The sequence below is a fragment of the Bos javanicus genome, chromosome X (assembly GCF_032452875.1).
Source record: "Bos javanicus breed banteng chromosome X, ARS-OSU_banteng_1.0, whole genome shotgun sequence".
NCBI lineage: Eukaryota > Metazoa > Chordata > Mammalia > Artiodactyla > Bovidae > Bos > Bos javanicus.
The window spans coordinates 14,462,085-14,487,390 of NC_083897.1; the positions used below are offsets into that span (position 1 = coordinate 14,462,085).

Below are 25,306 nucleotides of genomic sequence, written 5' to 3' on the forward strand. Positions count from 1 at the left end.
TGTTCCCTGAGCTCGCCTTTCTTTGATGGTAGCACTACGAAGAAATTTGGGGAGAGAAGGGCATGGCAATTATTGTTCTAACTGACTAGCACTTTCCTTTTCCATATTCTCCAGTTTCTCTCCCTTTACCAGCTCTCCAGCCACCTTCAATTCTCTTTGGCACCAAGCAAGATTCTAATCCATTTTCATGGTTCCCTGAGGAGTGTCCATTTTATTACATGACACTAGTCCCATGGCTGCCTGGTCTGGGCACTTGAATCAAGTTGACCATTGAGTCCTTTCTACAGAGTTTCTGTATTTAAGATCAGAGAGTTAGTTCAGTTATCCCTCTTCTGGGTAGCTGGCTTTGTTAAAATGTGATGCTCTGGAGTCACTGGTGATAGTAGTGAGAGGAAAGAATGAAGTCATGCTGCAGATAGGAGTAGAGACAGGGGGCATGCAGATGAAAGGCTAATCCTATGGCTCAAGTTCAGTTGTTTCTTAGGCCCAGGGGGATTCCTGGCCTTTATTCCCTGAGAGAGTGATGATGATAGCTCACATGTACATCATGCTCCAAGCACTAGAAGTAGTTTATTTGAGCCTTATAAAAACCCTATGAGGAAGATGATGTTGCCATCCCCATTTTACAGATGAAGAAATTAAGGCATGGGGAGATTGGATAGCTTTTTAAACTTTTTTATTGGAGTATGGTTGCTTTGCAATGCTGTGTTAGTTTCTGCTGTACAGCAGTGAATCAGCTATACGTATAACTATGCATATCGTTTTCAGATTTCCTTCCCATTCACATCACCACAGAGCATTAAGTAGAGTTCCCTGAGCTACATAGTAGTTTTTCATTAGTTATCTATTTTGCATATATTATCAATAATGTATATATGTCCGTCTCAGTCTCCCAATTCATCCCATCCTCCCTTCCCTCCCTTGGTGTCCATACGTTTGTTCTCCATGTCTATTTCTGCTTTGCAAATAAAATCATCTATACCGTTTTTCTAGATTCCACATATACGTGTTAATATATGATATTTGTTTTTAGGAGATTCAATAGCTTGCCCAAGGTCACAAAGTTAGGACTTGTACCCTTGCAGTCAGATTCCATGCTCTTGATATTATAACATAAATCCTTGTAGCATTTCTCTAAATCTCCTTTGCCTAAGCCAGTTCAAGTGCCCTACAGTCACCCCCAAGCAAGATAAAGAGGCTGATGGACATGATTACCTTTTTCTACAACCAACTTTAAAAGTTTAAGTCTCTCTGGCTCTCACTTTTGCTGCCTCCCTTCTCCCTCTCTTTTTATTTCTTCCTTCCTTCTCTCTAGTTCACTTTGTACCTTTTGCAAGCTCATTTATTGACCATTTCCCCTATCTTCTTGATTATTCTCAGCAGAAGCAGGCAATAATATTGTCATTTTTCTATCTTTAAAAATCCTCTCTTGACTTGATTTTCCCCTTCAGCTTTGGCCCCATCTTTTCATTCTTTCCTAAACCCCCTTCAGTCAGGCTTTTGTACCCATGCCTACTGAAACTGCAAGGTCACCAGTGCCCTTCACATTGCTAGATCCAGTGGTTAGTTCTCATATTACTCGACTCCTCAGCAGTGTTTTGAAGCATTTACTCTTTCTTCTTTCATATGCTTTCTTCACTTGGCTTCTAAGGTGCTACACTCTCTTGGTTTTCAGTGCTCCTTTTCAGTATCACTTGCTCACTTTTTTTTTTTTTTTTTTATTCCTGAGCTTTTAACCTTAGCGTTCTCTTGGGCTCTGTCATTCCATTGGCGATCTCATTTAATTTCAAGACTTTAAATGCCATCTAAAAGCTAGTGACAATTTCGATTGTATATCCTCATCTTGGACTTCTTCTGACCTTCAGGTTCCTTTGTCCAGCTGCCTTCTTGAGATTTCTACCTTAAAGAGAGAAAGGCATCTCAAAGTTAACACATCCGAATCTGATCTTCCTTCTCAAATCTACTTCTCCAAAATCTCCCCCATTGCAGTAAATTCCAGTTGCTTACCCCAAGAAGCTTAATTCCTTATTCCTCTCTTTCCATCATGTCCATTACTCATTTATTTTATATCTTCAAAATATACCTGGAGTCTTTCCATTTCACATTACTTCCAGTTCTACTACATGGTTCAAAACTACCTTTGTTTGTTTCTCACCGGGATAACTGCAATAGCCTCCCCCTGGTCTCCCTATTTCCTCCTTTACCACTTACACTCTACTTTCCACTTAGCGTCCAGAGTGAGCCTTTGAAAATGTTAGTTATGTTTCTCCTCTGCTCAAAATCCTGTGATGGTTCCATTTTTCACTCAGAATGAACTCCAAAGTCCTTATAGTAGCCTAGATTGGCCCACAGGATCTGGGCCCTGTTATCTTTCTCAGCTCATCTTTCCTCTCACCTTCACTCCTGGTATAGTGTGTTCCTTGCTGCTCCTTGACAACTTCAGGTAAGCTCTTGCCTCAGGATCCTTGCACTTGCATAAAAAAGTTATCAGATTATACATAGCACAAGTTCTAAGTCTAAATTGTAGGGTTTCCATCATCAACCTAGTAGCAGTCATCTGCATAACTCATTTCCTTATCTTTAAAAAAAGTCTTTGCTTGAATGATGTTTTCTCAAGTGTTCATTCTATTTAAAGTTTAATACCCCCACCATATTCCCTATTCTCTTTCCCTTCTTTACCTTCCCCCCTAGCACTTAGTACCTTCTCGTATACTATATAATTTACTGACTTCCTGCTATGGGCTGAATTGTATCCCTGAAAATTTATATGCTGAAGCCCAAACCCCCACGTGATAGTATTTGGCGATGAGGACTTTGGGAAGTAATTAGGTTTAGCTGAGGTCATGAGGGTGGGGTCCTCGTGATGGATTAGTCTCTTTACAAGAATAGACACCAGTCTGATTCTCCCCACCTCCTCTCCTGTTCTCCCGTGTGGGGACACAGTCAGATGGTTGATATCTGCAAGCCAGGAAGAAACTCCTCACTGGGGAAATGAATCAATCAGCACCTCGATCTTGCACTTTCCAACCTTCAGAACTGTGAGAAATAAATTTCTATTGATTAAGCCACCCAGTCTATGGTATCTTATCAATAGTATGGCAACCTGACCTGACCAACCTGGGTTGACCTGACCAACCTGGGCTTCCCTGATAGCTCAGTTGGTAAAGAATCTGCTTGCAATGCAGGAGACCCCAGTTCGATTCCTGGGTTGGGAAGATCCACTGGAAAAGGGATAGGCTACCCACTCCAGTATTCTTGGGCTTCCCTTGTGGCTCAGCTGGTAAAGAATCCACCTGCACAGCGGGAGACCTGGGTTTGATCCCTGGGTTGGGAAGATCCCTTGGAGAAGGGAAAGGCTACCCACTCCAGTATTCTGGCCTGGAAAATTCCATGGACTGTATAGTCCATGAGGTCGCAAAGAGTCAGACACAACTGAATGACTTTCACTCACGATCTGACTAAGAGAAACCCCCTCACTAAAAAAGCAAACTCAATAAGGTCAAGGAATATTCTCTGATTGTTTACTGTTGCATCATCCATGCCTGGAATAGTTGTGAGCATGTAGTAGACGCTCCATAAATATTTGCTGAGTGAATGAGTGAATGAATCAGATGTGGTCTGCATACAGAGGATGACAGGTACATGGTCATACTACAAGGTAGACAGTGCTTAAGTCTTACTTTGGAGCTGAAGATAAAGGGTTATTGGGAGCTCAAAGAAGGGAGAAGTCATTCACCTATGGGAAGGGAGTGAGAGCAATCCAGGAGGGCTTAATGGAGGAAATAGCATTTGAGCCAGGACTTGAAGAATAGGTAGTATTTGGGTTTATGGATGTAGAAGGAAGCACATGGAGTTCAGTTAGGCTTACGTAGGGTGTGTGAAGTGTGGTGGAAGTCAGAAAGATTAGAAATGAGGTCTTTGGCTAAAATATGAAGATCTCTGAATGCCAGGTTAAAGTTTTTGCCTTTTTTTTTTTTTTTTTAGGTATGACATGAAATTGAGTGGATATGAAGGTTACAGAACTGGGTGTAAAAATTTGAGTCACAAATCAGTGATTTTCTCTAATTTAACTTTCAGGTCTTTACTCAATTGCTTCTTATTTTAAGTTGTTTATAGGCTTAATGATATGGTTCCTAACCTACCACAGATAAGAAGAAAACAGGAAAAAGAGGGAGGAGACGTTTAATCCAAAAACAGGTACACCCAGGGAGAGAAGGGCTGGTTGCTACAAGGTTGAAGATGGAAACCCTACAATTTAGACTTAGAACCTCTGTTATACTGTACAATCTGATAACTTTTTTTGCTTCCACATTTAAATATTCTTTTAATAGCTTCTTTCTGATTACAGAAGTAATGCATATTCAACATAAGACATTTGGAAAACAGAACACCACAGAAAAATTCCCTCTGTGTCTACCATCTGGAAACAGCCATTGCTAACAGTGTGGCATCAGTTCTTTCTTTGCATGTGTCCACAGATGTATATATATATATTAACATATTTTAAACAAAACTACAGCATGCTGTACAGATATGAAGCAGACTACTTTCCTCACTTACTAAACATATCATGAATACTTCCCATATTGATGTAGGTTTTCATTGCTATATGGTATTCTCATAGCCCTAATTTTGCCCATCTGGATTGTTTCTAATTATTTGTTATTAAATATCCATGTGACATTCATCTCAGCACTTTTCTTTCCTATTTTTCAGGGATAGATTTCTAGAAGTGAAATTGTTAGAGTAACATATGATTGCCTTCTGAAAGGTTTTACTGTTCACACTCACACCAGAAGAGAGGATGTGCCTGTTTCCTTATGCTCAGGATAGCATGAAGATTTTTTTTTTAATGAGACCTTCTTCTATTTAAGTAAGAGGTTCATATCTAAGTCCTCAACTCTTGTATTTCCTACATTGTATTTATAGACATACTGGGTGAAATATAGTTGCGTTTAGATTATTTAATTCTAAATATACGTTAAGATATTTTATATAACTATTATCACAACACACAGTAGTAGTGTAGCGTTAGTCATTCAGTCTTGTCTGACTCTTTGCAACCCCACAGACTGTAGCCCACCAGGCTCCTCTGCCTTGGGATTCTCCAGGCAAGAATACTGGAGTGGGTTGCCATTCCCTTCTCCAGAGGATCTCCCTGAGCCAGGGATCAAACCCAGATCTCCTGCTTTGCAGGCAGTTTCTTTTACCGTATGAGCTACAGGGAAGACACAACTCTAACCTTAAGGTGGTCAAACATCTCATTTTGCCTGGAAAGTCCAAGTCCAAGCCTTGTATCTCATCAGAGGTAACAGTGGCAACACTGCCACCCTTCAAACTCTCTTAGTTTTGAGTGCTATATTTTATGGCCTCCATTAAAATTTTTTATTTTCATATAATTTATATAATGGAAAGGTTACTCTCCATTTACAGTTATTGCAAAATAATGGCTATATTCTCCATGTTGTACAATACATCATTGAGCCTTTCTTATATCCAACAGTTTGTACCTCCCACTCCACCACCCCTATACTTCTCCCCTCACTCCCTACTGGTAACCACTATTTTGTTCTCTGTAATTCCACTTCTTTTTGGTTATATTAACTAGTTTGTTGTATTTTCTAGATTCCACATATAAGTGATATCATATAATATTTGTCTTTGTCTGACATTTCATTTAGCGTAATACTGTCTATCTATGTTGCTGTGAATGGCAAATTTTCACTCCTTTTCATGGCTGAGTAGTATTTCATTGTGTGTATATGTATGTGTGTGTGTGTGTGTCTTTTAGTCATTCATGTGTTTATAGATGCTTAGGTTATCTCCATGTCTTGGCAATTGTAACTAAGGCTGCTACGAACACTGGGGGATACCATAAACTTTTTGTTTTGGCTGCATAGCATGTGGGACCTTAGTTCCCTGACCAGGGATTAAACCTGTGCTCTTTGCAGTGGAAGCGTGGAGTCTTAACCACTGCACAGCCAAAGAAGTCTAGTAGCATAAATTTTTGTATTCATTTTCATTTTTGCTTAGCTTTTCCCTTTTAGGGGGAGTTTTAAAGGAACTTTCAGAACCAGGGGACTCAGGCAATCGCATCTGCTCTGAGGTTCCTGGTTGAGACCTTGGCATTATCTTGTCTGCTGAGCAGAGTGGTACCTTGAGGATGACTTTGCTTGACAATAGCAAATGCTGAAGCCCTAGGGACAGTGAGAAGTACAACATGATTGCCCTGTGCCAATATGCCAGGTGATCCCCGAGAACCATGAGCCAGCTGCCTGCATCTAACTAAAATTAGTTGAGTCTCAGCCCTGGGGTGAGCAAGGCACACCCTCTGCAGTGCTGCTTCCTGGCCAGGGAAGGAAGGTTCTTAGGGCTAAGAAGGGCAAGAGCCCACGGGACAGGCTGTTAAAGCTGACATATGTACTAGTCAGTCAGCAACAAACTGGATAGGTAAAAGATGGGAGCAGTACTTAGAAGGCATTTGTATTTCTTGGGATCGGTAGTATGTACATTCAGGGTAACATCTATTAGGAACCAATATGCATGTTGATGCCACATAAGCCGGTCCTGATATTTCACAGAGAAATGAAGAACCAGAGGGGCCACTCCATCCTACTCCAAGTGTCCACTTCTGGACCATAGCCTTTATGTGAGTGAGACATACCTGCTTCCCTGTGAACGTGAGCTGGGATGCTTCCATTCCAGCCCACTGTCGCTACACTGAGTTGCATGAGAATAGCCTGCTTTGGGAGTCGCACAGACTCAACAGGCTTCCTTTACTCCACTGCAGAGGACAGCCTGAGGCATGAGAACCAGCTGAAGCAGCTGCTGCTAGAGCTCTGACTGCCTTGCTGGACGCAGCAGAGTTATGCTCAGGTGACCATAGAGAGTCTGATTCTAGACTGGCCTTGGGGCTTGGTGTCTGCAGTAGGTATGATTTTATTCTGTCCCTGTGCCTTTCTGAGTGAAGGAGGAGGGAATCATGGGCTAACTGGAGGCAGAAAGGAGTAAATACAGTCTCCGGAGCGTTCACATGGGAGAGGATGGCAGCGAAATATCTCTACCTGTGCCTCCCGCCACCTTTGTCCCTCAGAACTCTCATGTGCTATGAGCCCTGCGCTGACACTGGCTTGCCAAGTTGAGAACAGTGTAGATTCACTTTCTGAACACTGGCCAGAGCACATGCTCATCAACCTGGGCCTCTACAGGCTGAGGGACTCTGTCATGGCCCTACTCGGTTCTATTAGTTGAGCGAGAAAGAAAAGCTTAGCCAGCAATGCAAGCATCATCTCTCCCATCCTCTCATGGGACCCAGAGACTGAGTGACTTGTCTAAGGGCTTGGGGCCAGGGACAGAACCAAGGAGTCCAATTTGCTTCAGTTAGCTGTCTCATAAACCAAATTGCCATTTCATGGTAGTATTTCTCACTAGCATATTTGGGCAGAGGTTGGTGAATCTGGCTGATTCCACTGATATACATCCTTCCTCATTAAGTGGCTAAAAGCAGCCTCCAGCAGCACTACCTACCTATGCTAATGCAGGCTCATCATTCTAGAAATGCCGGGGCTAAGAGCTGCCCGTGGGACCACTAGATACAGATTACTCAGAAACTCAACTGTCTGAAGGGCTAAAAGTGCCTGCCCCCCTCTGCAGCATTTCTAGAATATTCTTTTCTCAGCAGTTTTCTCATAACTAACGTTTTTAGTTAATAGTTATTATGATGATTCAATATGGTGCCATCACAGCAAGGTCAGGACAGGTCCAGCATCCTCTAACAGTATGGGAATGGATATAAAACATCCTAGAAATGTTTTCATTTAAAATGATTTTTTAAATAACAATTGACATTGGAAGGATGTTTCATGTTTCAGTTATCCTGTAAACTCAAATACTTCAGTGTCTTCTGTTGCTGAATAAATAAAGCATGATTGTAATACTGGTGGTGCCAAGTGCTGCACACACGTGTGTCTGTATGTGTGTGTGTGAAAGACAGAGGCGGAGGGAGAGGGAGCAGGAGAGGGGAGGGTAAAGGAACTTATGTGAAAAATACTGAATTCAGTATTCCAGGTTTTTCTCTTGGTCTATATGGTTCTGGTCCACACAATAGAACATATTTTGTTATTGAAACCCAGCAGTCTTCATTCTTGGAACTCCTCTTCAAACTCAAGGATAGGTACCCTGTCATATTCATCCTTGCATTCCCTACTGGCTGGCGAAGCGTCTCGGACAAAATGACTTGAGCAACATTTGAACTGAAATGTTGAATTTCATGTCTGAAGGCCCAGCCACATGGAGACACACTGTTGTACTGATGTGGGTATGAAACTTTTTTTAAAAAATGAGAATAAGATGATGTCTTATATTTTGTTCCTATTTTTTAACATGTTTAGAATTTGTTGTCTTTTTATGATTCCAACCACACATTGGACAGATGTCCTCAGGGCCTTCTCTCCAACAGCTCTCAGTTCCATTTCCTGTGCTGCAGCTGACGGTTTGGAGACTAACATCTTGTGAATAGCATTTGGCTCGCTGTTTCCTAAATGCCTCACTTAGTGTTTGCTCACACTGAAGCTCATCTGTCACTTCTTCACCCAGAAATACAGGCTGGGGGACCCTTCTGCCAGCTTTGCATTGACTTGGAATTTCACCATTTCAAAAAAAATCAGTATTTCTACCATTTATAAAATTTACTGGTGCTATGTGATGGGCACTAATGTATTTAAGGAAATTAATCCTGGTCCCACTTTGGGGGCTCTCAGTTTACATTTCATCAACCTCCTCTATGAGGAGCTTTTTTTTTTAACTTAGAGACTGTGGAAAGAACTTAGGAAGCATGTGAATTTGGATGGAAAAAATATGTTTAGATTTCCACTGACCTCTAACTGAGACTTGGCATTTTCTTCCATTATAAATGCAGGCAAACAAAATGCAGAGGTGTTAGCAGTACCTGTGATTTTTCCACAAGTATGATATTATCATACCACAAGTTATTGCATATTTTTGGAAATATTTATGTTCATGTACTTCAAAATTATAATGGTTATTAGAGCTGTCATTACTCATTGTTATTTAATATGTTACAGGAGCACATATGTTACTATGTCACACATGTGTTTTGATAGTGGTATTATTTCAATACCTTTTTATTCCATGTATTTAAAAGTATTTAATAGAAAAAAGTATTTCATGTATTTAAAAGTATTTAATAGAAAAACATCTATTTCTGATTTATTGACTATGCCAAAGCCTTTGACTGTGTGGATCACAATAAACTCTGGAAAATTCTGAAAGAGATGGGCATACCAGACCACCTGACCTGCCTCTTGAGAAACCTATATGCAGGTCAGGAAGCAACAGTTAGAACTGGACATGGAACAACAGACTGGTTCCAAATAGGAAAAGGAGTACATCAAGGCTGTATATTGTCACCCTGCTTATTTAACTTATATGCAGAGTACATCATGAGAAACGCTGGGCTGGAGGAAGCACAAGCTGGAATCAAGATTGCTGGGAGAAATATTAATAACCTCAGATATGCAGATGACACCACCCTTATGGCAGAAAGTGAAGAGGAACTAAAAAGCCTCTTGATGAAAGTGAAAGTGGAGAGTGAAAAAGTTGGCTTAAAGCTCAATATTCAGAAAACTAAGATCATGGCATCTGGTCCCATCACTTCATGGGAAATAGATGGGGAAACAGTGGAAACAGTATCAGACTTTATTTTTTTGGGGCTCCAAAATCACTGCAGATGGTGACTGCAGCCATGAAATTGCAAGATGCTTACTCCTTGGAAGGAAAGTTATGACCAACCTAGACAGCATATTCAAAAGCAGAGACATTACTTTGCCAACAAAGGTCCATCTAGTCAAGGCTATGGTTTTTCCAGTAGTCATGTATGGATGTGAGAGTTGGACTGTGAAGAAAGCTAAGCGTTGAAGAATTGATGCTTTTGAACTGTGGTATTGGAGAAGACTCTTGAGAGTCCCTTGGACTGCAAGGAGATCCAACCAGTCCATTCTGAAGGTAATCAGTCCTGGGTGTTCTTTGGAAGGAATGATGCTAAAGCTGAAACTCCAGTACTTTGGCCACCTCATGTGAAGAGTTGACTCACTGGAAAAGACTGATGCTGGGAGGGGACTGGCAGCAGGAGGAGAAGGGGACATCAGAGGATGAGATGGCTGGATGGCATCACTGACTCGATGGACGTGAGTTTGAGTGAACTCTGGGAGTTTGTGATGGACAGGGAGGCCTGGCGTGCTGCAATTTAGGGGGTCGCAGAGTGGGACATGACTGAGCGACTGAACTGAACTTAACTGAAAAGTGCTATTTTGATAGAGGGTTCATAGGCTTCACCAGATTTCCCAAGGGATACATGGCACCAAAACTTAAGAACCTCTCCTTTACATTTTCTCAGCCATACTAGGCAGAGGCTGGAGCTGAAGGGAGTGGACATTGGGAGGGCTCAGGAGTCCTGCATTCTCAACCCAGCTCCACCATCCATGTAGCCGTGTGACCTAGGGCATGGCTCTTCTTCCAAGACTTGTTTTCCTTCATGGCAATAATGGGAAGGGAACCATTTGCCCCTGAGAGTGTTGTGAAGATCAGATAACACAGTGTCTACATACAGAAATTGCTTTGAAAACACTTTGAAGCACAATATTAGGTATTCGTTGGGGAATATTAATCAGTTAAGGTGGCAGAGGTCCAAAGGACTATTAATTTTATGGCAATCTAATATTCAAACAAGACATAGAGTGAACGCAGGTAGAGAGCAGTCTTTCTGATGCCCTACATCCCATTTTCCACCCAAATCTGAGATCATCTCCAGAAGGTCCTACAGCCTTGAGTGCTCATGTGTGCATGCGTGCCAAGTTGCTTCAGTCACATCTGACTCTTTGCGAGAATAAACGGAACCAGGCAGATTTGGGTTCAAATCCTGGACTTTGCCACTGACTAGCTATGTATCTTGGGCAAATAATTGAACCTTTCTGAGCCTGTTTTTTGCTGTTACCATACTTCACGCTTCCAGGCATTTGTGAAGCCTTCCTCGATGTCCTTTCTTGTACATAATTGTGTCCTTTAGCATCCCCACCAGAGTGTCCACTTTTGAAGGAAGAGATTGTATTTTGTTCCCATTTGAATTTCCAGGACCAAGGCTTGTACGTGTCACCTTCTCTATAAGGGCATGTGAATGTATGTACAATGTAGGGTTTATCACTACTTCTTACCAATTAGATTGATATGAAGGTTAAATAAGATATTGGGTCAATAGAAAGTTTTGAGTTTTTATTTAGACAGACCAAGATTCAAATCTCATCTCTGCCTTTTAGGAACTTTTCATCTCAGAGTCTTAGTTGAAACAGTGAAGCCCTATCTACATGTCACAGTTTTACCAAGGATGAAGGATTTAAGCTCAGTGTGTTAAAGCCTACCTTTCTAGCTCCCTGAGGGCAAGGGCCATGCAAAAGGGTATTTGCATACCGCAGTGTCTGGCAGAGTGCCCGGGACTGAGTCAATGTTCTGAACGTGTTTAAACAGCTGAGTTTCCTTTCTCAAGGCTCAGTAACGTGATGTAGCCCCACAGTTCTAGGTGTGAACCCAAACACATTTTCCTCAAATGAGAGCAAGGTCATGACTCGCAATTACTTTTGACTGAACCATAATCATAAAGTCATAAGTCTGTTGGGAACACACTCTGGGCTAGGCACTGGCTGAGCATTCACGGACACTATCTTATTGAATCTTTACCACATCTCTCTAGGGAGGTACTGTTTCTCCTTAATTTTAAAAATGGAAGCTTCCATCGTGTCCATGTAACTGGCCTGAAGACACACAGTGACTACGCAGCCTAACAGATGCTCAGTAGGTGGTAGTAGTTGTGGTGAAAAGTGAATCTGGGTCTTTTTGATAGACTGTCCAAGACACCTAAGAATCCCCAGGGCTCACCCAGTCCTACCAGGTGAGTCAAAAGGTCTTGCACATCTATGCTGTCTTTTCAAGTAACACAGTTTATTCTGCATTATATGAAAAGCATACATTTGGGGGAACAATTAAATATGAAACACTGTATAACTTGAATATAGATACGTGTCCAGTTTTCTCTGAAAACTAACTTTTCCATTTGCACGAGAGACATTTAAAAAGCCACTTGGTAATATTAAAAAAAACAGAACTGGCAATGTCACAGGACTAGGAAGAGAGATGAAACAGCCATTTGCAAAATAAAAGAATGCTTCTATTCATTTTTATCTGGAAAAATCTAACTCCTGTATCTCCTCAAAATAACAAAACAGTAAAATTTCAAAATTCAGGAGGAACAACAGAACAATAAATAGCACTGGGCAGTTGTAAGGAAAAAAGTAGCTTCTTTAATAGATTTCTATGATGAATGAAAAAGATTGTGAGACATGGTATGTGCTGCAATTTGATTACATACTATAATACAAACATACTCTATTTTTACACGTTTTAACAACTCTGGACTGCTGCATTGCTGCTGCTGCTAAGTCACTTCAGTCGTGTCTGACTCTGTGCGACCCCATAGACGGCAGCCCACCAGGCTCCACCGTCCCTGGCATTCTCCAGGCAAGAACATTGGAGTGGGTTGCCATTTCCTTCTCCAATGCAGGAAAGTGAAAAGTGAAAGAGAAGGCGCTCAGTCGTTTCCGACCCTCAGCGACCCCATGGACTGCAGCCTTCCAGGCTCCTCCGTCCATGGGATTTTCCAGGCAAGCGTACTGGAGTGGGGTGCCATTGCCTTCTCCGGCACTGCTGCATTAGGATTCTCCAAAAAACGGAACCAATCAGATGTATATATACATATATATGTAAGTGTATACACATACGTTGGAGAAGGAAATGGCAACCCACTCCAGTGTTATTGCCTGGAGAATCCCAGGGACAGCAGAGCCTGGTGGGCTGCCATCTCTGGGGTCGCACAGAGTCAGACATGATTGAAATGACTTAGCAGCAGCAGCAGTGACAATATACGGAGAAGGCAATGGCACCCCACTCCAGTACTCTTGCCTGTAAAATTACATGGATAGAGGAGCCTGGTGGGCTGCAATCCATGGAGTCGCTAAGAGTCAGACACGACTTCACTTTCACTTTTCACTTTCACGCATTGGAGAAGGAAACGGCAACCCACTCCGTTGTTCTTGCTTGGAGAATCCCAGGGATGGGGGAGCCTGGTGGGCTGCTGTCTATGGGGTCGCACAGAGTCGGACACAACTGAAGCGACTTAGCAGCAGCAGCAGCAGCATACACATATGTATATATGTGTGTGTGTATATATATTTATATATATGTATATATATTAAATAGGAATTGGCTGATGCGATTGTGGGTGTTGGCAAGTTTGATATTTTGTAGGACTGGCTGACGGTCTAGAAATTCTGGCTGCTGTTAATGCTGCAGTTTTGAGTCCAAAGAAATCTGGAGACACAATTCTTTTCTCCTTGGAGGTTTTCAGTCTTTCACAACTCATTGGATGAGGCTCACCCACATTATGGAGGGTAAGATATGTTACTCAAAGTCTACTGGTTTAAATGTTAATCACATCTCAGAAATACCTTAACAGCAACATTTAGACTGGTGCTGGACCGAGCAACTGGGCACTACAGTATAGCAAACTTGAGACACAAAATTCACCATTGCAAGTAGTATATTCAAGCAGGTTGGGAGCAGTACACCTGGACTAAACTGGCAGGAATAATAGGAAAAGAGCATTTACACTACAAGTGGATCAAGGGAAAGAGAACAAGTGGCCCGGGTGTTGCTTTAAATGCATTTTATTTAACTTATTTAAGTAAGAAATAATTGATAAGTGGCAAATTTCCCCTGATTTCATAGATGTTATTAAAACAAGGCATTCCAGGACCCCTGAGACTGATGAATCAAAGCTTTCTGTAGTGTTCATGACAGAGATGCTTCAGTGAGGAAGCTAGTGTAAAAATAACCTTCGCTTCCTGCTGGTGCCACAGCTGGGTACTTAGGGGGAAGCCAGCTTTCAGCATGAATGGGCTGCTGTGGAATCCTATTTCTAGCTGTCAAAGCAGAAGGTTTAGCATCTTCTTCCAATATTCTGGTAACTCAAAGGAGGAAATCGAGATGATTTACTAAAGGATTACTTAGCAAAAAATTCAGAACAGGACACCAAACTGAGGTATAAAAAGGAATATTTATCTTTTAAAAATACAATTTTGAACACTACTGACATCTGATTTACAAAGTATTTTCCTGAAATACTCTTCATTGGCTTTGCTTACTTAGTACATTCTCTTCTTTTCAATCAAGACTCAAGGGAGGGCATGCTGATGTTATTATAAGCACCACCACCACCACAGAAGAAAAGACCACCTCTGCCTCAGGATGTAAGCCCCCAGTCCTCATCTTTTCCCTTTCTTTCCCATCAAGCAGGACTTCTGACTGGTCCACGCACAACTGGACTTGTCCTCAGCACTCAGCACTCTAGGTGGAGCTGACCTATTTGCACAAAGCTTCACACACCCTAGCTCATTATTTATTCGTTCTCAAGAATTCTCTATTAATACTCCTATCAACCGTTTGCAAACACTCAGCATGAAGTAAACATAGTATGTACAGCAGTACATGGTTTGCAATTCAACACACTGACAGCAAAAGAAAAGGGACCACCAGACTTTGTCAGAAGCCGGAGGAGAAAGCATATTAAACTCCTTCTGCCAATGTGTGTGCGTGTGTGTGTGTGTGTGAAAGTGAGCACACAGGTGTATTTTAATACATAGAAAACATGCCCTCCTTTAAAAGCAAACTATTTACAAGGTGATTCTGAATACCACATACACATGCCAGTTATACTGGACACTTGCTTTCCATGAATACATTGTTTTAAATTTTGAAATAAACCTGTTATCTGATACATTAGAGAAAATAACTCTGAAACATTTGTCAACTTTTGGTTCACAGTAATTTTGCAAAAAGCCACAAACCATGCTTTGTCTTTTAAAAGGTGAACCTGGTCAAGCACCTTCTAGAAGACACTGATGCGTTATTCACTCACTTGCCTACTGGGGATTGGAAAGACAATGTCAGTTATGGAGTCGTAGTGCTCCTGTCATTCCTCTCACCAGTAGCAACATTAATGGAAAGAGAAGTTCTGAAACACAAATCACGTACAAATCATCAAAACATTTCAGTTAACAGTGTTTAAAAAATACCAAAGTCTACAACAGTAGTACAGACACTGAAAACACCCTAAATACGCATTAGCCTCAGGCCTTTTTAATACTAATAATAAAAAAAGACAACCAGTTGACAGAAAGAGAGGAAGTTACAGCACTTGAGGTTTAAGTCGACTTCTTTATAGGGCCTGTAGCTCGAAGTGCTGTTCCAGGATCCTTATTTTAACTCAAAAGATATTCCAGGAATGAACTGACAAATTTAAAGCAATTTCCACTTGAAAAGCATTGAAAATACAAATCACTTTCTAAAAGCTTGTCCAACACACATGTATTTTCAGGATCCCAGGTTGTAAAGCAAAGGGATTCAGGTCAGTTTCAAGCCCTCAAAGCCACAGAATTTCCATCTCTTCTCCAGACTGGCTCCCACTCCAGTCATTTCCTGCTTGAAGGTGTGCTGGAGTCGGCTCATGAGACATTCCACATCACTGGTACAGATCTGTGGGAGAGAGAGGACATCTCCATTCAAAACCAGCCCCACCTTCCTAACCTGGCTTTCCCCCTAGTACGGCTTTAGAAAGCTGATGTGCACATGTGTGTGCTGGGCGTGGGGTTGACCTTCCCCTCCCTGTGCATGTGTGGTTGGTTGAACGGATTCCAGATGGAAGCCTTCTTCTGCTATGATCACCTGAGTCCGCTGAGCTTTCTTTTTGTTTCTGTATTTCATAACTGCTTTATTTAGGTATAATTTATATACAGTGAATTCACCTACTTTATATGTACACATTGATGAATCTTAGTAAAGTTATACAATTATGCAACTGTCACCACAATTCAGTTTTAGAACATTCCACCAAAGTCCCTCTGTGTCCCTTTGTGTTCCTTTGTGTCCTTACTGCCCGACCCAGACTCAGGTTTTTTCACTGTGGTTTTACATTCTGGGGGGAAATTTCATACATGTGCAATCGTACAATCTATAGTCTTTTGTGACTAGTTTCTTTCACTTAGAAGGATGTTTTTGAGATTGATCGCCACCGAGCTTTCTCTGGGAAAGAGCTGGTGTCAGTCGTGTGGAGAGCCTTGAGTCTGCAGCCAGCTGAATGATGGCTTATCAGTGCTGGTAATGTTATGTTCAGGTCCACTGAAGCTGCAAACCCTTTAGGGAGGGGAGGGAGGCAGAAATGACTGCCACCAAAGCAGAAGTCTTCACACATGTCTTAGTTTTCAAAGAAAAAGTGACAGGAATAAATAGCTCTGTGTTCCCACTTCTCTCTCTCTCTCACACACACACACACATACCAATACAAAAACAAATCTGTGGACCCTTAGGGCTTGCTTCACGTGGTCATCTTTATGTTAGTAGCAACTTTCCTAACTGTGAACTTGGGCACTAGGACCTGACTGAAGAGCACGAGGGGATCCATAAAGAAACCCCAAGTTGCTGCCACCCTGAACATTTCTAAAGTTGGTAGGAGGGACCCCCAGATTCCATTGGTACCATTGGAGACTCGCTTTGGGAGGCCCTGGCACTACCCTGGCAGGAAGCTGCTCAGGAGGAACTGGCACTAGACTGGGAGTCAGGTCATGCTTTGTCCCCAGTGCTAGTGGTGGGCTGTATCCAGTCAAGTGAAAGAAGCACACTGCAGAGTATCATGTAGAGTTGAATCCTCTCTGCAAAAAACATAAATCTATACTGTTTATAGAAATATACATACAATATAGGTACAGCTGCTGCTGCTAAGTCACTTCAGTCGTGTCTGACTCTGTGTGACCCCATAGACGGCAGCCCACCAGGCTCCCCCGTCCCTGGGACTCTCCAGGCAAGAACACTGGAGTGGGTTGCCATTTCCTTCTCCAATGCATGAAAGTGAAAAGTCAAAGTGAAGTTGCTCAGTCGTGTCCAACTCTTAGCGACCTCATGGACTGCAGCCTACCAGGCTCCTCTGTCCATGGGATTCTCCAGGCAAGAGTACTGGAGTGGGGTGCCATAGGTACAGCAGATGTATACAAAAGAGTTTGAATAAGATATGCCAAACCACCAATGATGGTTATCCTTGAGAGGTGGCATTGCGGGGAACTGTCCATTTGCCTTTACTCTAGTTCTATATTGCTTACCTTTAAAAGATAATATGTTTGCATTATTTTTGCAATTAAAAAAAGATTGTTTTTATTGACACAGAGTTCAATTTCTAATCACTTCAACAGATCCCTTGTTTCTGGTGCTCACATTCCATCCCTCCTTTCACTGTCAAATGGGCGAGCCACTTAATTGCAGAATAGCATCTCTTCCCAGAGATAAATGACCGGGGAGTACTAGCTAGAACTAAAACAAATGCCACGAGGAGGACGAATCACCCACGATTTCCATATGGGCCAGTGCCTCTGTTAAGAGGACATATTCTTAAATGGCTTAACACTTTGGACAGCTCACTATCAGGAATCTATATTCCAATGGCACTTGTCAAAAGGCCCAGAACCTGTCAAATAGTGAGTATAATCCATGAGCAGCTTTAACTTAATTCTGCTTCTGAAAAAAAATCTATCAGGACTTTATTTATTCTGAGGAGTCACACGCCCCCTCATTCCTATATGAGGCATGGATCCTTGATTTTCTAGGTAACTGGCACTTACCCTTGCTCCCGAGGCTTTGTGAGTTCCCTACAGGTGGCATCCAGGGAAGAAACTGGTCCATGAGATCAGCTGTGAGCAAACATTCAGTCTGTATTACAGACTCATTGTTCCAACTTCTTGTGTCCCTGCCTGGATTGTGTCATTTTAGATAACAGCAGTGGTGATATCAACAGTCCGGGAGGTGGTTGGAGTAAGACTTCCAATTGAAAATTTACATTTGCTAATGTCTAAAGGCCCAGGGCAGAAGTTTGATTGGTGAGAAATAATGCTTAATTAGCATCTGATATGTAAATTAAGAGAAAGAAAGAAAATTCTTCTAAGATGTATCTTGGAAGTAGGGTGGCCAATTCATTCAGATTGGCCCAGGACTTCCCCAGTATCAGCACTGGGAGTCCCAAGTCCCAGGAAACCCCTCAGCCCCAGGCAAACAGCGACAGATGGCTGCCCTACTTGCAAGAGAGAAACTTGATGCTGAATCACAGTGAGAGAATAGGTAAAGGAATTTTCCTTACAGTGATTACTAGTGACTTTTTTGTGCTTGAGAAGAGTGAGGCCACCTGTTCACAAAGAACCCTCCATCGCATTGCATGCCCATCTCAGGACCCCACATACCTTATTATCAAGACGGTGCAAGTAGGAGCAGATATATTCAATGCTTGCTCCAAATGGGTGGACATGAAGGAATGTGGAGATAATTCCTATAAACACAATAGCATGGAGGTTACACTTGAGCATTGTATTTGCTGAGATGCCATATGATAGTGTCTAGCAAGAGTCAGCTCATATGTACACCATATTACATATCAGGTACTCTTCTAAGTTTATATATATATATACACACACAGACATACACTCATTACACACACACACACACACTCATTTAATCTTCACAACAACCCTGTGAGGTAGGTGTTACCATTCCCCTTTCACAGATGAGGAGACATTGAGGCACAGAATGTTTAACGCCCTAAGTCACACAGCTGGTAAGTGGCAGGTATTTGAACCCAAACAGTTGCTCTCAACCACTCTGTGGACTGCCTCTCACTACCCTATACCACCTGGAGAAAAACTGGCATTTGAGGAGTCACTCCCATCATTCCTGATGGCTAAACGCCATTTGAGTTCTACATTTTACAATGAATTTAAAATTTTACAATGAATTTCGATTGTGCTGGGTTTTTTGCAGTTCTTCTGCACTGTCTTACATTGGGTTTTAGCCTCTTATGCATTTAATCATGTCTTGCTGTTATGGCAAAAGTACAAATCATGTACTTTGCCTGATTAAACTTGTGCTTCTCACAAGAGAATCTGTTGATTGTATTTGGGTTTTATTCTGTGAGTAGCTCTGTAAAGAAAAGACAAACATTTCATTCACTCAGGTGATGACTAGCATTCTGTTTGTCCTCAGAGCTCTGAATCTCTTCCAGTATCAGAATTCTTATAGCAACTTACAGCCTCCAGGAATGTGCATGACTGCTACTCAGCATAACTCTGGGGTGATTGGCAGCTACATAGATTGTCTTGATTATTTTGGCCATCAGGTTAATTGTGCTAATACTACTTTCTCTGGCAACAGGTAGAATATAAATTGTTCAAAAGTCTACTATTTTTTTCTTTAAAAAAAAATTCATCTCCTTTCATAAAATCTTAGGTATATCACATGGATTCAGAATTAAGCTTACTGAAAACTGGCAAGAAATAAAAGCTAACTTTGGGTTGGTTTATAAAACTACAACTTGTCTATCCCTTTAAGCAATTGACAAAGCATGTTACAAGTTTAAATGGTAGGTTGAAGTGCAAATAAGTTCTTTGCAAAAATCCTCCAAATATTAGATGGCAAGTGGGTTGGAGGATCCAGGAAGAATTGATGGTAGGATTCGAAACTCTACTCAAAATGGATAGTATTGCTTATATCACTACTTTCCTCTTAAATGACTTGGTAAATTGAATTTCCAAACACTGACTCAAGCTGAGAAACTTAAATTCTGAAGAATACAGTCCATGCTCAAAGGAATTCTCGATGCTATGACCAAGAAAGGCTGTCAAACGCCAAGAAATAACTCCAGAGGTTTCAAAACATGAAGTAGTTTTTGTGGGTTCACACCCAAATAACCAATTTTTAAAAAGTAGATCTTCCTTTCGGTCAGCTCAAGACTTCTTTATTTAAAAATACAAAGCAAAACATGAAACACTTATCTTAAGAATCTTTGTTTCTAGAACTATCCATTTTCAGAGGCTTCCTCGTACCCATGGCTCTCCTCTGACAGGTCTCCCTGTTGCCATGCCAATTTGTTAAAGAACTTTGAGTTGGAAAACGGAAATAAGTTGTCACTCTTCTTGAAGACTCACTGGCAGATCCCCTGTGCATCTTTATTATCATATCAAAGTGTTAGATCTGAATATAATATCCATTACCGAAGGAGGCAGATATATCTTCAAAATATGCAGAAGCTAATTAGTGTGGAGAACTTTCGAGATTGGGGTGGGACTACTGTGCGGCTCAGATTCCTAGAAGGCAGCTGGGATTATCTGCTGAGGTCCAATATCAGCCCTTTTAAAATGACTGAATATTTTCAGACCTCCATCTGCCACTGTTTTCCAAAAAGAATGTAAAGTCAACAAGCATTTGTGAATAGTGCCATTAAGTGCAAAATGGTTCTCATTCATTGAGGGCTTGCTATGGGCTGGACACTGTGTTAAGTGATTTAGATGAATTGTTGTATTTGATACCTACAGCTGCTTTGAGATAGCTAATATTATTCCCATTTTGAAGATGGAGGAACTGAAGCTCAATGATGGAAATGGAGGGATCAAGACAGGAAGCCAGTTCTGTCTGATTCCTTAACCACTTATGCTATCTTGCCTCTATCAATCAATTTCTATGTAGTGAGAGCAATTCTAGCATTTATCTCATCAGGGCCTATCAGTGTTCAAACACCCCACAGACAGCCTCCTGGGTTGCCTGCCAGGAACCTGGGAAGATTTAAGAGGCTCGTCTGGGGAAGCTCTCTGACAAACAATGTTTGCACTGTCCCTTGAGAGGGAGTGAGAGGGCTCACCTAACTTTTAAAAATCTACCATGTGTTTCTCTAGCAGACCCCCTCTTAGCATAGTGTTTATACTGACACACTTGATGTGGCAGTGGCCACCAGGAGCTTGAAGAGGGCTGGGAGATGCTGTTACCATTTTGACTGAAATCTGTACTTGTCCTTATCCTGTCATCTTCAGGACTCTGGGTTCTTGCACTGGCATGCCTCATGAATGCTTGGCATGTGCTCACTCATCCTAGGTTACTTCTTTCCCCCACTCGACTGCACTTTATATGTTGAATGTGTTCACTTCCTTACCCACTAGCAGGGCTTCGCGTTCAGATTTGACAGGACAGCTGTTCAGAGTCTTCTCCAGAGGGTAATCACTATCCTGGCTCGATGCACACAGTCTAGAGGCACAGCTTTCCTGTGGGAATAATATGTCTCCTAGGTCAGTGCACCTTATATGGTAACAGTGCATGCGTGTGTGCTAAGTCGCTTCAGTTGTGTCCAACTCTTTGCAACCCTATGGACTGTAGCCTGCCAGGCTCCTCTGTCCATGGGATTCTCCAGGCAAGAATACTGGAGTGGGTTGCCATCTCCTCCTCCAGGGGATCTTCCCGACCCAGGGATCGAACCCATGTCTCTTGCATCTCCTGCATTGGCAGGCAGATTCTTTACCACTGAGCCACCTGGGAAGCCCTCCAATTATGTTGTTGTTGTGCTCAGTTGTATCCGACTCTGTGAGACCCCATGGACTATAGCCTCACAAGCTCCTCTGTCCCTGGGCTTCTCCAGGCAAAAGAATACTGGAGTGGGTTGCCATTTCCTACTCCAGGGGACCTTCCCAACCCAGGGATTGAACCCAGGTCTCCTGCATTGACAGGTGGATTCTTTACCACTGAGCCACCAGGGAAGTCCCATATGGTAACTTGGTTCCAATTATACTACAGGGAACTTCTTAACAGCACCTCAAAAGCAACACTGTGCAATTTTGATTATTAAATGGAAGAGAAAATAGCGTAAACTATAAAAGCATCACTGATAATCCAAAGCTTGTTTATAAGGCTTCAAAACACACACACATATTTAGACATACATCTTCACTAGTTTTTTTCCCTTCTGCCTTCATCATTCTTGACTTGGGAACCAGACCAAGTCTGGTAATCTTGGGAACCCTACCCAGCATTAATTGTCTGTGAGATGCCAGGAACTGGCAGGTAAGTTTTATCTCCATTCTACAGGTGAGGAAAGTGAGGCTCAGATAAATTAGGTAACTTGCCTAAGATAGCATTGCTAGAAAATGATAGAGCCAGGATTTCATCCCAGGCCACCCAATGTGAAAAGGACCATTCTTTTTTCTTTTCGGTTCCACACTCTGCTAAAGGTCAGTACCATATTTGAATGGATAATCTACAACATAGTTGATACACTCATGGGTAATCAACTGTTGGCTCTTGAACTGAAAATTAGAGCCTTTATTTATTGACTATCAGCTCTCTTTCTCTCTCTCTTCTCTCTGATAAGGGCATCATCAGTTAGGATATTTATGACTTTAAAGCAAGAAATGACTGCTGCCAAAACTATCAGTAACCAGTGGCCTTCCTTGTTGAAAGTTTTCTCTTTCTGAGCACAGTGGATATATTTCACAAGAGGGCTCAGGTGAAATCCATGACCAACAACCAAACTGAAAAACGCCTTCAGACCTCTCCTGGATTTTTCTTTCTCTCTTTGGGTACTGAGAACATCTTTTCTGTATTATGACTGTGAAGGAAGAGTCTTCAGAAGAAGGAATGAAAGAAATCCCTGCTTCAGTATCACTGCTATTGTAAAAGAGAGCGCCGGGGAAATGGCCCGCAAGGGGAGCAAATCATGGTTGACTCAAATGTTTTGTCACTTCTTTCCTTCCACGAGCTCTCAGCAGGGACAGGCTTCCTTCTTTTTTTCTTTTAAAGATGCCTTCAAAGCTTCCAGGATGCTGTCTCTGAATGAAACTAATGATCTTTGCTGCAAGACATGTTGTTTTGTGGATTTACAGGCTTCCAGGCTGTAGTCAGAAGGGAAATCTTTCTTGATGACCTACTCAATCTTTGGCCTTTAGAATCCAATCCAGTCAGTAACCATCATGCCAAGTTTGATTTAAACTGCTGGCTCACTTCTAAGCCACAGGCTGTACATCTGCTTCTAACCCCCTTAAAACATTACATGATCCAGTAAGACATTTCTTAAGTGTGAGAGTTTAACAGATTGGGGTTGATTTAAGATATGAAGACATTCTGAGAAGTTTTAGATATCTTGAATCAAAATACAGCCTGACTGAAACCTGACTTCAATTTTATTACAGCTGGCATTTGAAAAATTAGAAGGTATATTGAAGGGCTGCTTATCACCTTGCATTTTACTAGTAGATTCAAAGAGCTAGTTCTTTCTGCAGGAAGACAGACATAAGTCACATTGTTATATTGCAAAACACTGACGATAACTCACTCTGCGGTTTACTGTCAAGAAACACAAACAAAAAGAAAAAAGATCCCTCCTCACCAAAACTTATTGCTTTCCTTTCAACCTGAAATTATTTTTCCAGTCTAATGTGATGGTACTTTGCTTTCTAACCTAATTGTGTCAGTTTGAAATATGTGGTCACAAATCAGCTTCCCAGAGAAGATCAGTTTATAATGAACTCTCATGACTTTCTCTGAAGGAAGCCTCCCTTAAAATAACAGGACAAAAACATATTCTGACTCACATGTTTCTCATTATCAGTTGCATCTCTCCTGTCCTCTTCAGCTGCCACTCCATGCCACTCCATGGTGGCTCAGAGGTTAAAGCATCTACCTGCAATGTGGGAGACCCAGGTTTGATCCCTGGGTCAGGAAGATCCCCTGGAGAAGGAAATGGCAACCCACTCCAGTATTCTTGCCTGGAGAATCCCATGGACAGAGGAACCTGGTGGGCTACAGTCCACAGGGTTGCAAAGAGTCAGACACGACTGAGCAACTTCACTTTCTTTCATGGTATATGCAGTTTCAAAACGGGAAACATTTAGACTTAGTTCTAAAACTGCAAGATTCTTCTGTACCATTTGACCCTTCACTTCTTTAAATGAAATACTTTACAAAACAGAGGGCTGATTACACTTGATGTCCTCAAGTCAATTAGTGATGTCAATCCTGAAGAGTGATTTTAAGCTTAATGTCATTAGTATAACCCCCTGTTTATCTATAGCCTTCTGGCTACACAACACATTCCATTTTATGCAAGAAGTGAAACAGAGCTAAGTAGAAGCTCTGGGACATTTTAGAAGCTCTGCTTGTATGAGGCAAGTCCTGCTAAATAGAGCAGCTTTGGCACTTTTCAATTAAATGCTTGATAAATGAATTTGTCTGGAATTATGCTGGTCTCTTTAATAGCACCCAGAAAACTGGAAAGTGAGTTGGTTTTATGAAGTGGAAGAATTAAAAGCATATTGCAAATGGCCTCTGGAAAACACTTTCCATCATGTGTTTCAACTACACCAAGGTTGCCAGTTCTTAATGGCACTCTAGGGGAGTCAGTAGGCTCACAAACACACCCAGGGCCTGTATGCATTGCATCTTTCTGAGCTGAGCACAGAAGAGAAAGGGCACAAGCTCTTGTGGAACCGCAGAACTGTGGAAATGATTTCTGGTTCTTGGTCTAAGCTTCTAATCTTCTCTTCCTTCTGAGACATTAAAGTCAGGCAGCTCTGGTCAATGGGCCTTTCTTTTCAGAGAATAACTTCACTTGGTTCAGGCATAAAGGAGGTTAGAGAGGTGTGACATGGAGACGCCACCAGTTGACTTTATAAACACCTTAAATAGACTGGACACCCGATGCATGGTTGCGATACATTAATTCATCCAGAAATTTAGTAGGCTTTCTCTGAGGTTCTCGTTGGCGGTTCTTATGGCTGCAGACTCTCATTAGGCAGAATCCCATTTTGTTTTCCCTGTTACTATTATCTAGCTTTAGCATAATGTGTCTCCTTGTTTCTTTCCAAGTCCTCCCCCAACCCCACCCCACTTTTGGTTTTGGCCATTTCAACCTACAGCAGCTCATTATTATACTAGATGGAGTGTCTGCAAAGAAATGTCAATGTTCAATGTTCTAGTTGTACTTGAGTTTCTTCATTTAATGAAATGCTTAATTAAAAGTATTTTGTGTCACATAGACTTTGACTGAAGGAAGCAGTGATGAGGTATATACTCTGATTGTTTCCAAGAAGGAAGACTGAGGAATATTATGGATGGATGGACATTTTATTCATTGAAAAGTACACTTTACTGAACCTTCAGAATTGCCAAGGACTCATATCTAAATGCTGAGCTCTTGATTCAAGAATTAGCCTGGATAGGAGGCTTTTAATCTCCATTCAACCAAAGATTTCGCATTTGACACCTTTTGGTAGGAACTTCCAGGGCATTTTCATTGTCACTGAAAAGCAGGAAAGGAACAAGGGAAAAGGAACAC

The 25,306-nt window shown here is 41.7% G+C and overlaps 1 protein-coding gene across 13 annotated transcripts in view; it reads right to left on the reverse strand.

Annotated features, from left to right (window-relative positions):
* Window positions 1–14,160: 14,160 nt before the first annotated feature.
* ENOX2 (ecto-NOX disulfide-thiol exchanger 2) overlaps window positions 14,161–25,306 on the reverse strand; it is a 289,405-nt gene continuing 278,259 nt past the window's right edge. For 11 of the 13 annotated variants that reach the window (XM_061408061.1, XM_061408058.1, XM_061408059.1 and 8 more), the window contains 3 exons: window positions 21,137–21,245; window positions 18,402–18,487; window positions 14,161–15,657 (listed from right to left, as the gene is read on the reverse strand). In XM_061408061.1, the coding sequence (XP_061264045.1) occupies window positions 15,526–15,657; window positions 18,402–18,487; window positions 21,137–21,245 (327 nt within the window). In that variant the 3' untranslated portion in view covers window positions 14,161–15,525. Of the gene's footprint in view, window positions 15,658–17,789; window positions 17,859–18,401; window positions 18,488–21,136; window positions 21,246–25,306 lie in introns of all 13 variants that reach the window. The other 2 variants (XM_061408051.1, XM_061408053.1) reach the window with 2 other exon arrangements.